At 34.4% G+C, this 14,876-nt stretch overlaps 1 protein-coding gene across 2 annotated transcripts in view; it reads left to right on the plus strand.

Annotated features, from left to right (window-relative positions):
- Positions 1–14,876, plus strand: part of Pclo (piccolo presynaptic cytomatrix protein) — a 340,751-nt gene that overhangs the window by 239,813 nt on the left and 86,062 nt on the right. For both annotated transcript variants that reach the window (XM_028776071.1, XM_028776072.1), the window contains exons 15-17: positions 4,219–4,269; positions 7,957–8,081; positions 12,130–12,156. In XM_028776071.1, coding sequence (XP_028631904.1) covers positions 4,219–4,269; positions 7,957–8,081; positions 12,130–12,156 — 203 coding nt within the window. The remainder of the gene's footprint in view (positions 1–4,218; positions 4,270–7,956; positions 8,082–12,129; positions 12,157–14,876) is intronic.

Here is a 14,876-nt window from a genome sequence, read left to right on the forward strand (position 1 = left end):
AGACCTGCTACCTATTCATTTTTCTTTCTTTTTTTTAAGCAGGTACCTTTTGCTAAGTAATATATTTGTAAAGAGTTAATGATATATTGAGCTACCATTTGTTTCTTTTCTCCTACATAATATAAGTTAGACAGTTTTCTGAAGCTCTGTATTCTAATGGCAGGCAACAGCAAAGCCAAATATTCCATATGTCCTTAAGCTAATATACAGAATTAGGGTTTTATTTTTTTTGTTTCTGTAGGTATAGAGCTAACTAAATTAAATATTAAAATGCTTAACATATACTCACATACTTTGTATTGCATAATATATACTAATAACATAAAATTACAATTAAATTGCATGATAGTATTCTAACTCTAAATTACTTAGTTTACAATTAATATAAGAATATATTTAGATGTTTGGAACACATCTACAAAACATTTTTATTTGATGATTTTTACCAAAAAACATGTGTTTGTATTTTGTCATTTGTTTCAGAGTTCTGCGGTAGAAGTGAGTAAATAATATGACAGTTGTTTTTCTGTGCTTGAATTAATCTTTTAATTCATACATGTTAACAGCAACAGGATTTTATGCTTCTTTGTAGCTCAGTAATATGTCATCAGGTATTATCACATTTTCTTTGTCCTTTATCCATTCATCAGTTGACGACCTGATGTCACCTTTACGTTGCATTTGTTAATATTGCTGAAATACACGTAGGCATGAAAAGACCTCTTCAAACGACATATTCCATTCCTTTAGACATTTGGCCAGGAGTGCATTGCTGGAACCTCCTCAATTCTTTAGCATCTAGCAGACAATTTTTAAAATGGTGGTGCTATTTTTCAGTTCCACCCGCACTGGTCATGAGCTCTTTGTTGACCTCAGTTTCTCCAGTACTTTCCATTTCAGTCTTTACAATAGTAATAATCATTCCTTATGTGTTTGTAGCTTAATCTCCATGGTTGGTCTAATTTGTGCTCCTCTGATGACTGGTAGTTTGGGGAATTTATTTATTCATTCATTTATTTACTTGTTTATATATTATGTATATGAACCTGACCAATTGGCATTTCTTGGTTTTTGATAAATATCTACTTGGGAGTAAGGTCCATTTTTTATAGTTATTCCATTAGTAGTGTAAACTTTTCAAAGTTCCTTATGTATTGGGGAAGTTAGTTGTCAGATAAGTTTTGCTGATGTTCTTTGTTCTTAAGGGTGTGTTTATATGTGTGGTTTGTTTCCTTAACTGTGCAGAAGCTTGTAAGTTCAATTTAACTCCATTTGTCAATTTTTGCTTTCTCCATCTGTTAACTTGGGGTCACAGACAAGCCTCTCAGGCCACTGTTGAGCATTGCTCCTACATTTAAGTGATTATGTGTAAATGACTACTGGTTCATTACTAATATTTTGAATGGTTGTTTTTGAATAATACATACCAAATATAACATATTTATTTTAAAGAGTTTTAAAATCATATAAATGATACATAGGACTATTTATTTTCTATAGTTGAAAACCATTTTAATAGTCATTCTGAAAAGAATATATTTTATTAGATTCTTAGCTAACAACTTTTACATAATGTATATGTGAAACACAACAGAATTTTGCTATCCTTGATTCAACAATAAAATCCATAAGCAAATGTATAGATTATTTTGTTATTATTTTGCTTTAATTCAGTGCACAGTTTTGTCTGGAAAAGTTTTAGCATAAAATTCTAATCCATCATTCTTTGTTTTTAATCTTTAAAATCTGAATTATTTTCTAGATGGTGATAAAATAATTTAACAGAAGTACTTACTCATCTTATGTGTTCTTATGAAAAAGGAATTTCCTCTCATGATATACTCAAAACTTCAATAAAACCCTGTAGAAAGAAGTCTCAGACATTTGAAATTGAATTAACTATTTGAAGATACTATATTTGGATCTATTCTGATGGGAGATGATGAAAGATAAGCAGATGAAGTTACAAAATAAAATATCTAATATATGACAGAATAAAACTGTAGGGAAAAAGATGATAAAATTGAAAGCAAACTGAAATAAGATTTGTATGGCAATCAAAGTCCAAAGAAATAGGTAAGACAGTCCTATTTGTGATATAATAGGGGCTAAACAATTTAATAAGTATCTGTATCCTAAATCCTAATAGGTATTTATTTTTAATCTTTCATGTAAAATTAAAAATATTGTTTTTATATCTTTCTTACAAGCTCTATGTACATGTGTGGAACATGTACACTAATGAGCAATTCACAACTCCTCAAACTCTGATTGAACGGTAGATTACTGCTCTGTATTACCAACTCCCTGGTTTTCTTTAAGTACATGTTTTAATACAATAGTTAACAAAGCCAGCTTCAAAAGTCATGACCCAGTTTAAAGGACTATAGGTGTCTCTAAATTTGAAATGTAACTCCTGTAATCTGATAATTTTCATAATATCCAATATGTATATGCCATTTAGACCCCATGATTTAAAATTTCTCATTGTCTTCATAACAGAACCCCAGGAAACTGTAAAAGGAACATAAGTTTATTTTCCTCTCAAATCTGATTTGTTTTTAATGAATCAGGAATATTTGATGAAAAGCCCCAGTTGGTTGTTGTTGTTGTTGTTGTTGTTTTCAGTGTATAAACACTTCAGGTATTTGCATAGAACTTTTTTTACCATTTAGTTTTCTTGTTTTATTCATTTAGAATGGAATACATATTAAATAAATATAACTGTTTAATAGCAAGCAGTTATCCTTTCGAAGCCCAGCATAGCTTCAATGTAAATAGTTAGCATACATTATAACTGAGCTAAACTATTAGATACATGAATTTGAACACTTGTAACCCTCTTGATTTCACCAGGGGCTGAGTTCATTTTATTCTTTGATAGCTTTTAACGCAAGATTTGAAATAGAGTTTCTTTTTTCTTTTTTACTGTGCTCATTCTACAATAAAACTACGTTTTGGTTAAAAGCACTGACTGGTCTTCCAGAGGTCCTAAGTTCAATTCCCAGCAACCACATGGTGGCTCACAACCATCTGTACTGGGATCCAATGCCCTTTTCTGGTGTGTCTCAAGACAGCAACAGTGTATGCATATAAATAAAATGAATACATCTTTTAAAAAGTAACTAAGCAAGTATACAAAGATATTATAATAGATCTTGTCATTTCCATTCAATCACTAAACCAAGTCAGCTTTGCATACTTATAAGTAGATAGGACTGATGTGTAAAGGTGGTTGCCACGCCACCTAGGTGCCATATTTTATCATATCCTAATATTCTATCATAGATTTGGGGACAAAGACATCATTTCTTCAGATATATATATATATATATAATATATATATGAAGAACATATATGTAACATATATATGAAGATATAGATATAGATATAGATATAGATATAGATATAGATATATAGATATATACACACATAATGGAAATGCAACAAGTTCATAAGTAAGCATTTACTGAGGAGCATGTATTAGTTTACAAAATCACTTTATTTATTTTCATTGGTTATTAATTTATCTTGAGACAGAGTTTTACTGTGTAGAATTAGATGGCCAAGAACTCACTATCTAGCCTTGAATTCACAGTGGTTCACTCACCTCTGTCTCCTAAGTGCTGGGATTCAGAGCATATGACACCATGTCTGGTTGCTAGATCTCTTTTTTACCTTCTTTGAAGGATTTATTTGCCTAAAGAGTTATGAGGAAAATGAAAACCTATGTGAAAAGATAAATATTAGCTAAAGGCGGTCTGCTCATAGAAAAATGTTACTGGAGTGTTTCACTGTGCAGGGAGTTGGAAGGAGAGAAGCGATGGCCATGACTTTCATCCTAGCCTCTGTATTCCTAGAGTGTCTTATGTAAACACTCTTTCATTACTATGTGCTCTTTAAAATCTCTAAATACTTAAGCAAAATGCTTTAAACTAAAGGTATTCATTTTGTTTAAGTATTTGAAAATATTCCTGACATAAAATCATGGTTTCAAATAGGTTTTTTCAAAATGAAAAATAGATTTGTGAGTTGTAAAATTAAATAATTATGAGAATTATAAGTAGCTACTTTAATTCTGAAGCAACCAAATGAATAAAATGTATTTTCCAGGTAGTGTACTATAACCAATACAAGTTAACTTCAAAAGGCAGTTAAAAGAAGAACACCTCTGAGTACTTTGTTTACTAATGCAACATGTGGTCTTCAATATTTCAGCCTACTGATGCGACCAAGGCTGCCTCTCACCCAATTACAGGAGAGATTCAGGTATGGAATGCTTTTCATGTCATCATTCTATCATCTTTTTGTTTTGCTTTTAGCATTTGTCTACTGGAATTTCTAACAGCCTGTCTGATTCTTTCATTTTCTACATGTACTATACTATATAGGAAACAATGTGACACCATGGTGTGTAGATGCGTGTGTGCATGGAAACCAGTCATAGCTTTGAAATTCCCGGCTGGAGAGTATTTAGTCAGTACAAACTGAACTTCACTGAGAGTATACTCAAGTGTGCTTCACACACAGCTTCTCCTTCCAAATGCCTGAAGGCCATTTCTTCAAGTTATATCAAGTATTGTCTTTTGTTAAGCCAATGATTTCTAACTAACTAATAAAAAACTACCCTAAGGAAGTTATTGTCATACTGTAGGTCATAAAAAACTTTGTTTTTATAAGATCAGTTGAAAGAATTTTGGGTGGAAAATAGAAAAAAAAGTACAGAAAATTTCAGCTTTAGGCCCATGTATGCTTCTATATTTGAATATCTCATTATCACAATTTATATCTTAGCATGAATCACAGTGAAACAGCTTTAAATTTGGGTTTTCAGTAATATCAAAATGTAATTAAAGAGGATGAGAAATATCACAGTGTAGGAAGAATAAACACAGGGCAAATTAGTTTCCAGGAGACAGCAAGATTCCAGTAAGGAAAGTCGAGTATGTCTCCAAGATAATGTAAGTTCTTAGAAAGAACTTTCAGGATAGCAGAGATACAGGAGACAGTGCTTGACAGGCAGTGGAAACACCCAGAAAGTTGTCTCTCTCAAAATCTATGAGGGAATCAGCTTTGAGAGGCTGTGCTTCCTGTTGTAGTAAGTATTTAAAACGGCCTCAGGTCAAGCCAACTATCTAAGCTGCTGTGGCCAGCTAGAAATGTCCAGCCAGAACCATCAGTCCTGCCACCCACGAAATGCGTGGGAGATGGCTCTGCCTCTTTCATGCTGTCTCCGCAAGGCTGGGCATTGCCACCATCCACAAGAGCCCAGTAGAAAGATGAGACTCTAACGCTTAAAGATTAATCAAAGACTTATATATTTGGTAATGATCAGTAACAAGATACCCATACAATCAGAAGTGTAACCCAATACCCAATCTAGATATACCAACTATCTTTGACTGCTACAGACATGTGAACAAACGCCTCCACCTCCTCACTCTCCTCTCCTAGCTCCTCCTCTTCCTTTTCCTCCTCCCCTCCTTACTCCTCCTCTTCCTCTCCTAACTTCTCCCACCTTAGTTCCTCCTACAGCTTTCAGAAAGAACTTTGGATGCAAGCAGATAGGAATTATCCCTCACATAGTATAGCAAAGTATTACATGCTGTAGAGTAAGCTCCGACAGATGTGTGTTTGGGAGGTGAGGCTGTGTATGAAAAAGTCATGCGTCAATTGCTGACAACGAATATGGCAAAGGTACAACGACTGGAAAACCAGCAAAGTCACTCTGTACACACAAACCAAAGCTAAAGCGGAGCTGTAAAATACAGAGGAGTGTTTTCCAGGGCACCTCTCCTGGACAGACAGTGGGATCAGCCCCACTTACTGTGCATTCCTGATCTTACTGTTCCTCTGCTGATTGCTAATGTTAGTTTTCACCTGACCTGTCTTTCAACATTCCAGAGGCCACAGAGGAAATACTTGAACTATTGATCTTTAATAGTTTTCTCCTACCACGTTTTTAGCTCCTTGCCTTTAGACTGATATTCACTGTTTCTGTTTGGTTTAATGTTCTCTTGTTGTTCACTCTCCTTTGTCTTACCCTTCAGCAGTAAAACTTAATTCTGAAGTTGAAACTTACCTTGACACAATACCTGTCAGCAGTTAACAGTGGTTCTTAACCTTCCTAATGCTGTGACCTTTAATTCAGTTCCTCATGTTACGGTGACTCACAATCATAAAATTATTCTTATGGCTAAATCGAAGATATAATTTTGCTACTTTTATGAATTGCAATGCAAATATTGTTGGAGATAGAGGTTTGCCAAATGAATCGCAACTGCACAGGCCGAGAACCACTGAGCTCAAATATTCTTAAGCTGGTGTTCCACTTATTTCCCGTGTTGTGTGGCAAATCCTTACGGCAATGGCACACATAGAATAGTAAGCATAAAGGTGCAGGCACTGGAATCCCTGTGTGTGAGGATGGCCCAGGTCTCCATGCTTCCTCTGGTCTGATCTTTTAGCTTCTTAGAGGTCTTTAGGAATGAATCGGGCAGTTTTGAGTCTCTTGAGGTAGTATGAAAGCATTCACCAAGTGTGGAGGAATTCTAGGGTGGGGAGGTAGGAGTGGGGGAGGGTAGGTAGGAGCACATCCTCATAGAAGCAGGAGGAGGGATGGGATGGGGGTTGCTGGGGAGTGGGGTATAAGGGGATAACATCTGAAATGTAAATAAAATATCCAATAAAAAATTAAAAAAAAAAAAGAAAGCTTCCATGTCAGTGAGAAACAGCTTAGGTGCAGTGTCATTTGGAAGTGAACTCCAGAGAAAGCTAACTATGGATTACTAACCTTTGTGTTCCTATATCATATTACAGCACACACTTTCAAATCCCTGCCTTTGCTTTCCCTTAGCACACATTACTTTGTTGTTTACACATTTTTTCATGGCCATCAGAGATAACTAGACTTTTCTCTGTGGAACTGTGCAACTAAAGATTCATTTCTATTGGAAATCGTATCCAGATCAAAATTGTGCCAAAATAAAGATTTTTTAATTTTGAAGTTTTAAGCAAAGGTTTGACAGATTTTAGATACTCCACTTTGAATGTAAACACTATGTATCTGTTTTTGTAGGAATTATTTTTAAAAGTTAGTAGTTTTATACATACATACCTTATTTGAAATACAGATCTTTCCATTTTTATTTATTGAAAAAACTTAAATGTAATTAAGATTTAATCTGAAAGACATCAAAAGAATATTTCAATTGTGAAAGAGAACCTGACTAAGCTCAATGATTTTGAATTGTGACAGTTTCTCAAATGTTTATCTGAATTATAAATTTTGTTCGTTAATGTCAATGTGATCAGCCAGTAAGTACTGTAGAGATATTCTTTCTTTTTCAGCTTCTAAAGTCAAAAGAGTAAGTTAGTATCATTCTAGTCTCTTACTTTATAGGGCGTGACATAGAAAGAGAAGCTACTAGTTTAATCTTGGAGAAAATAGGAAAAATGAAATCTACACTTTTTAAAAAAAAATCTTACATCTTAATATGGATAGTATCCTCTCCATATAACCTTTGTTCTTACCACTCATTTTTGACGAAATGTAAATGCTATCTCATAATACTTTACGAGTTATTTATTTTTTATTTTCAAAGTCTTTGTAATTGTGATACTAGATATCAGTGAGGTATATTCTTTTCCTGTAAACAAATTTTCAATATTAAAATATAATAAATATTAAGTGTATGATTTTTCTTCTAAGTGAACTATAGCTAGGCCAAGACTCTTCTCTGTGCAGAGTCCAGTAAACATGAACAGCATGTTTTCTACAAGTCCACATATGCCTAAGGCCTTCCAGCTAATTTGGGCAGTAACATTTTAGTTTCAAATACAATTGAGATGAAGTACTTAATTTTTTATAAAAGATTAAAAGAACTAGTAAAGTATTAACCAATACTATTTCATTTGTTTTTATTTCTTCATGGAATTGTTTTCTACACCTTAAAGCTTCAAATCAACTATGATCTCGGAAATCTTATAATACATATTCTTCAAGCAAGAAACCTAGTCCCCAGAGACAACAATGGCTACTCTGACCCATTTGTTAAGGTGTACTTACTTCCAGGACGCGGGTAAGTACAAGGCATTGTCTTCTAAGTATTTCTGCTCACATTCTAAACAATGTTGATACTGTCTTACATTCTTTAATTTATAAGCCTCACTTGGACTGTCCTTAAACTGTCCTTAGTCTACTTTTGCCATCATATTAATCTCTAATTAGTAGATAAGGTTCAATTAAAATTTTAAATTGAGTTACCAATGGTTCTCTAAGATCAGTGGTCATAATAAATCCAGTCTCCGTGAGAGTAAGCAGCATTTTGACTGTTGAGAAACATTCTTGTGCCAAATAGTCAGATTGTAAGTCTCAAATTACTTAAGAAATTGTGGCAGATTTTAAGAACTAACATGTTGTAAATGTTAATTTTAATGTAAATGTATGTAGTAAATTAATATGGAAGCTTTATTTTAAATCCTAGCTAGTTGTCAAATAATGACACAGAGAGACCAAGATTTATATTCAAGCTTTACATCAATACCTGAGCAGTCAATTGATCTATCTTAATCCCCTAAACTAACCTGGATACCTCCCAGCCAAATACTTGCATTTAGAGCCTTCTATACTTCAGCTGAACTCTCATGGACTCCTTTTGACTCCCTGCCCCTCGTCCCCACCCTTGCCCCTTGTTCTTCCCTTGGCTGGCAGAAGTTCTAGCCTATTCTCTGTTCTGCCCAACCATTGTTGATCAGCTTTTATTGACAAGGCAGAGAATAAATGATAAGAATTGTGTACACAAACATGAGACAGAAGATTCTTGACATAAGCATTACAGTGTTGTCTGGAATGAAACAAGATAGGAGGGCAGAGAAATCCGCATTTGAATAACACAATGATAACCTTGACACAGTGTCTACAGCTTGTCTCCCTAAATTCACTAGAAAATCAACTTTCTTTACTATTTATTTTTACAAAATATATGTATTATTATCTCATATTTTGATGGTCAATAAATGACTTTTTATGAAACTCTATTTATATACACATTTCCAAATCAATCTGCCAAAAATAATAACAAGTAATAACATTTAAAGCAATGACTTTGCTATATCAATAAAAGATGTTTCATTTACTCTTTTGTGAGATGTATACATTGTTGATATGAAGAAAGTACACTGGGCTTTGCGTATAACTTGAAGGCAGAGAGTGTGTCTAACATAATTGAGTCTTTCATTCCCTAGCACCAAATAAAAATACTAAATAAATGATATGTGTTCTTTAACAATGTATGATAACTAATAACATAATTAATGTTAATACCAATGTTTTGATATATCAATGAGTATTTGAAAATGGCTTCAAAACAGAGATTTGACCTCTACAAATCATTACATTTTATCTATGCTATTTATATTGCCCAAGTTAATGTGCGTTAACCATGAGCAGTAAACAGATAGAGATGTGTTGAGAAAATTTCTCAGCTAATAGGAGCACTGGTTTAACTTTTCATTAATGTGAGGGGGGTGCTTGAGTACTTATTTTTGCTTGGAAACTGTTAAGCACAGCACAGAAGCAGTAACTGACCATCCTTTATCTTCAGAAGTTTTCACTTACTGGCCAATTAGAGTTCCTGTTTCCTCTTACATACTTCCTTTTTTTTTTTATTGGATATTTTATTTACATTTCATATGTTATCCCCTTACCCCATCCCCCACCCACCCGGGAATCCCCCCATCCCCTTACCCCTCCACCTTCTTCTCTGTGGATGTAACCCCCACCTACCCCCCCACTCCCACTTCCCCACCCACCCTCAAAATTCCCACCCCCTGGGGCGTCCAGCCTTCATGAGGTCAAGTATCTCATCTTCCACCTGTGCCCGGCAGGGCCCTCTACTCTTACATATTCAGCTGAAGCCCTGGATCCCTCCATAAGTGCTCCCAGGCTGGTGGTTAGGACCCTGGGAGCTGTGGTTGGTTGGTATTGTTGCTCCTCATGGTGCCACAAACCCTTTCAGCTCCTTCAGTCCTCACTCTAACTCCTCCATTGAGAACCCCATGATCAGTTCAATGGCTAGTTGTGAGCATCTGCCTCTGAATATGTCAGACTCTTGAAGGCCTCTGAGGAGACATCCATATCAGGCCCTTATCGGCATGTACTTCCTGACTTCCACATCAGCATCTACCTTTGGTGACTGCATATGGGGTGGATACTTAGGTGGAAAGGTCTTCAAATGGCCCCTCCTTCAGTTTCTGTCCCTCACTTTGTCTCCATGTTTGCTCCCTTGAGTATTTTGTTGCTCCTTCTAAGAAGAACTGAATCACCCCCACTTGGTCTTCCTTTTTTACTCTTACATACTTCCTACATCCATATTATTTTGAGAGAAATCCTAGCAATTAACACTTTGTATAAATATTTCAGCATAAATCTTTACATGGTAATTCAAATAAAATTCACAAATAATTTCCCTAATAAAATCTTTCATAAGATTTTTAGTTGGTTGAGAACTAAACTGGTGTTTGTAGAACACACTACCAATCCACAACAAATGTTTCTAAGTACACATCAAACATTCCTCAAAAATAGATTATGTGCTGTAAAGTGCTAACAGATTTAAAGGCAAACAAACAATATGGAAGTATTTTCTGAGCATGAGGTTTGCCTGAAGAGGAACCATACATATTAGGTTATGCTGTGCTGTGGTGAATCTGCTGTTTGTTTACTAATCACCACTGGCAGGTTCCAATTTCTTTGATATTCCATTTTACTGAGTGCATAATCATAATTTTCAGTTTGTCAATGGAAGCAAATCAGATATTGCAGAGGCAGTATACTACAAATAGTGTACAGACTCTGATTTCATATCCCTGCTGCAAGAGTTCCTTTTTACAAAGTTAGAACTGTTGTTACGGTTAATCTAATTTTATTTTCTTAAGCATTTTTAAATCATCAATGATTCTACATAAAATCAATAAAATAGCCACATATCTCAGAAAAGAAAATCTTTTATGAGTATTTTAATTAATTAGTGAGTTTATGTTACATTTGTATATGTTATGATCATAAAAATCTTTACAAATATAATTGAAGGTATAAATCTTACAGGGAAAAAAGTTACATATTTGTATATACAGTCTGGCCACATCTTTTAAGGGGAGTATGGCAAAAATAATGAACAAATAATTTTAAAAAATCTTTTTTTTTGTTTTTTTGATGTCAATTTTATTTTTTTAATGTAAGAAGTTATGTAAAATTACTCTTAAGTATTTTTCTGTAATTTTAAATGGATTAATTTATTTTCCATCTTCCATAACAGTAGCCTTAGTGTCCTCCTTTATAATACACAGGAATACTTACACTTACGCATTGAATGACTGAGTTGGAAAGTTGCAAAGTTGAATAAGCAGAGCAGATAGACAGATAACCTGAGTCCTTCAGCCTGTTCTATAATACTTAGCTGCAAATGATTTAAAATGTATATAATGAAATGGACAATGAATCCATACCTAATACTATTACTGTCATATTACCTTCTTCCAACTATCCCTCATACGGTGGGATTCAGTTCTTAGGTAGCTAACATGCTGGATTCCTAGCCTGTCATCAGTTTATCACTAATTACTGAATAACTATGTAAAAAGGATTTTTTTAGACATGTGAGTGTTGTTCACTATAGTTCTAAGATTAGCCTCTGCCTCAAGTCAGTTGTAGTCTATACATTGCTTCTGTGATTGTTATTCTCATATTTCCTGTCTATTTCTTTTTTAAAACAAATTTTATTATTTTATTGTTTTAGAAATTCATTCAAAAATACAATTCATTTTGATAAAACATTCCCATCACTTTTTCCTCTCTAATGTCTTCCCTCCCTCTCACCAGTTTCCCATCTCTTTTTTTCCCACTCTGCCTTTATACCATTTTAATTACATGCAAGTATTAAGGTCAGTTCTAGGTTGAGGGTCTAGCAATACAATAGATGCAAATAGTCAAGGAGCAAGCAAGACAATAAACACAAATAGTCAAAGAACAAGCAAGGCATCCTGTCTATTTCTATTCTTAACTTTTTTCTTCCTGTCTTTTTCTCTTTTCTCTTGTATACTTCACTCTGGCTTCTGGAATCAATGCAGTCAAGTCATGGTTGTCCAGAATGCAAGGTACAGTCATTCTCCTTCTGTGTCAACTCTTGTGTTATGCCTAGAGTTGTACTCTGTGTGTTTTTAAATACTTGGATCAATACTAAAGCTTGAACTGTAACTTTTATTTTTCTTCAAATAGATATGTGCTGAATTAGGCCTGCTGCAAAGAGTTCTGAGCAATATGCAGTAGGACACATAAAAATAGAAAATACTAAAAATAGAAAGGAAAGCTAAGGGCTTTTCACCGTAAAATCGAATTAGATTGCAGTTTTCACTTGTGTTCTGTATGCTGAATCTCATTCACCAGCTTATGTGATAATCCCAGCTTAGGTTGTTATCATTTCCTATTACAAATGAGAAGTAACAAAGTTGTTTTTCTCATTTTAAATGTAATGTCAGAACTATTCTTTCCTTACTTGCCACTGCAATGTTTCCATGATTTTATGTCTTCTGTTCCACAAAGTGACTGGAAGGTAAATATCACCTTATTATAATGTGTGAGTAATCACATAGACATTCTTCTTTGATTCTAATAGTAGGGAAATGCTCTGATCCATTACAGGCTGCATCACTATCTTACCAACCAAGACTACTTAACAAGACATAACCCAGAATATCCTATTGCACATCACCCAGTACCCTATAAACTAAGTCTGTTATTTAATCGGAGAGACTCATGTGTAGGTTTAGAATTTCTAAACCTACTTTAGTTAGGGTTCTTAAATGCTTAAACTTCCCTTCTAGCCCACAGACAGACCAAAGGTAGGGGAGAAAGATAGTTAACAGGACCTTGAGTGGGGATCTGTTTAGAAGTAGTTCTTTGGAATAATGCCAAACATAAATCAGTAGCAGCAGTCCAGTCTAATTGGCAAACACCAAACATGAATCAGTAGCAGATGTTCAATCCAAAAGAAACCAGGAGGCTCCACTGAATTGGCACAATTCCACATAAGTGGAAAGAAGCAGCCAGAATACTATGGGAAGTTCTTTGGCATGTTTCTCTCTAAGATGTTACAAGTGAAGATCAGCAAAGACCAGCAATGTGTTGCAAGGCAAACCAATGCAAGAACAGCATTCACTGTTGGCTGGGTTCTATTTATCCTCTTTCCAAACATCACACATCCTCTAATGTGAGCCTCAGCAAAACATCCTCTCATGTGTCTGATTCAGCAAAACATCCTCACATAAGACAGCTTCCAGAAAAACATTACATAACACAACTAAGTCTCCAAGGAAACCAGAAATTTCCACTCTATTCATGTACCATCTTCTCTAACAGGATGGTGAGGATTTTAGTCTCAACTGTATTATTAATGCTGCAGCATTTATTTTGTGTGTTATTAAAATATGACATTTTTATTAATTCTGGAAAGCTATGACCCAAAATAGACTGTTACTGGTTTTTAAGGGCATAATATTTATATTTAACACTAGGATCTATCATCATATCCTTACTAATACTCAGAAGCTTCATCCTTTGTACCCACATGATTAGCAACCTATCGACATAGAGGCTATGCTAGCTAGTTTTCTCTTGTGAACATAATCTGAGTTTCTTGGGATAATATGTGAAATTAGTTCCATTTCATAGAGATTGTTACAGTTTAGAACACACATTATCTGTCTCCTTATTCATCATTTCCCTGCCTTTATTTTTTTAAAAAAAGAAACCTGGTAGAGCATTATCAGGGTGGTGACTTTCTGCATTTAATTTATAGAGGAGCACTTTTGGGTACTGTTTTTAATTACTGAATGAGCATAGTCTATTTATTTTGATTATTATTTGGAAGGTTAGGAAGTTATCATCCATATATCATTTTCATTGTATCTTTGAGAACTATCAATGTGAAAAGGAATTGAAATGACCATGGAAGGCACTAAATGGAACCTGGATTTGAATTCAGCATTATCACTTAGAAGCCATGAGTCTTCTGGAACTGTGTTCCCTTCCATAATTAATAATGATAACCTCTTTCATAAGTGTGTGTGTGTGTGTGTGTGTGTGTGTGTGTGTGCTATGCTTGACCCATAATAATCAGTAAGTTGTAGTTGTTATTATTAGGTCTGATAATAGTAGACAAGGACAGTTAAATAAGAGACAGAAAGTATATGAAACTACTCAGTTATACAAAATAGTTTTACAGTAATATCAAGAAAAGCAAATAACTTTTCTTCAATAAAAAATACAATTATTAAAAATAATATAATCAGAGATGCAGAGATTACACCACAGGTAAAAGACAAGCTGCTCTTCCCAAAGACCTGAATTCAGTTGCCAGCACTCTCATGGTGGCACACAGCTTTCTCTAACACCACTTCCAGGGCCCACCATCCTCTTTTAGCATGTGAATACAATAAGCATACATGTGCTGTACAAGCATAAATGTATGCCAAATACTCATACACATAAAGTTTAAAATAATAAAAATGAATAAAACTATGAAAGTCGTATTGTGCTAATACATCCACATTGATCCAGTTTTATCTTCTCTTTTTCATTTAGTTGTCTAGGGTTTTATCTAAATATACCCATATGCTATGGAAATATTGAGGTCAGGTGAGATAGAGATGAGAGAAATCCATGGGAAGATGGCAAATGCCCTATAGCCTTGATGATAAAACTATTATATACTGTTTTGTAGATATAAACAAAATGGACATAACTGAAAAGTCCCCCACTTTTCTCTCGTCATCCTGTTAGACAAACTGCAGTTTTCTCAATAATGAGATTTTGCTAT

This window comes from Grammomys surdaster, unplaced genomic scaffold, assembly GCF_004785775.1.
Source record: "Grammomys surdaster isolate TR1022 unplaced genomic scaffold, NIH_TR_1.0 264, whole genome shotgun sequence".
In the NCBI taxonomy this organism is placed as follows: Eukaryota; Metazoa; Chordata; class Mammalia; order Rodentia; family Muridae; genus Grammomys; species Grammomys surdaster.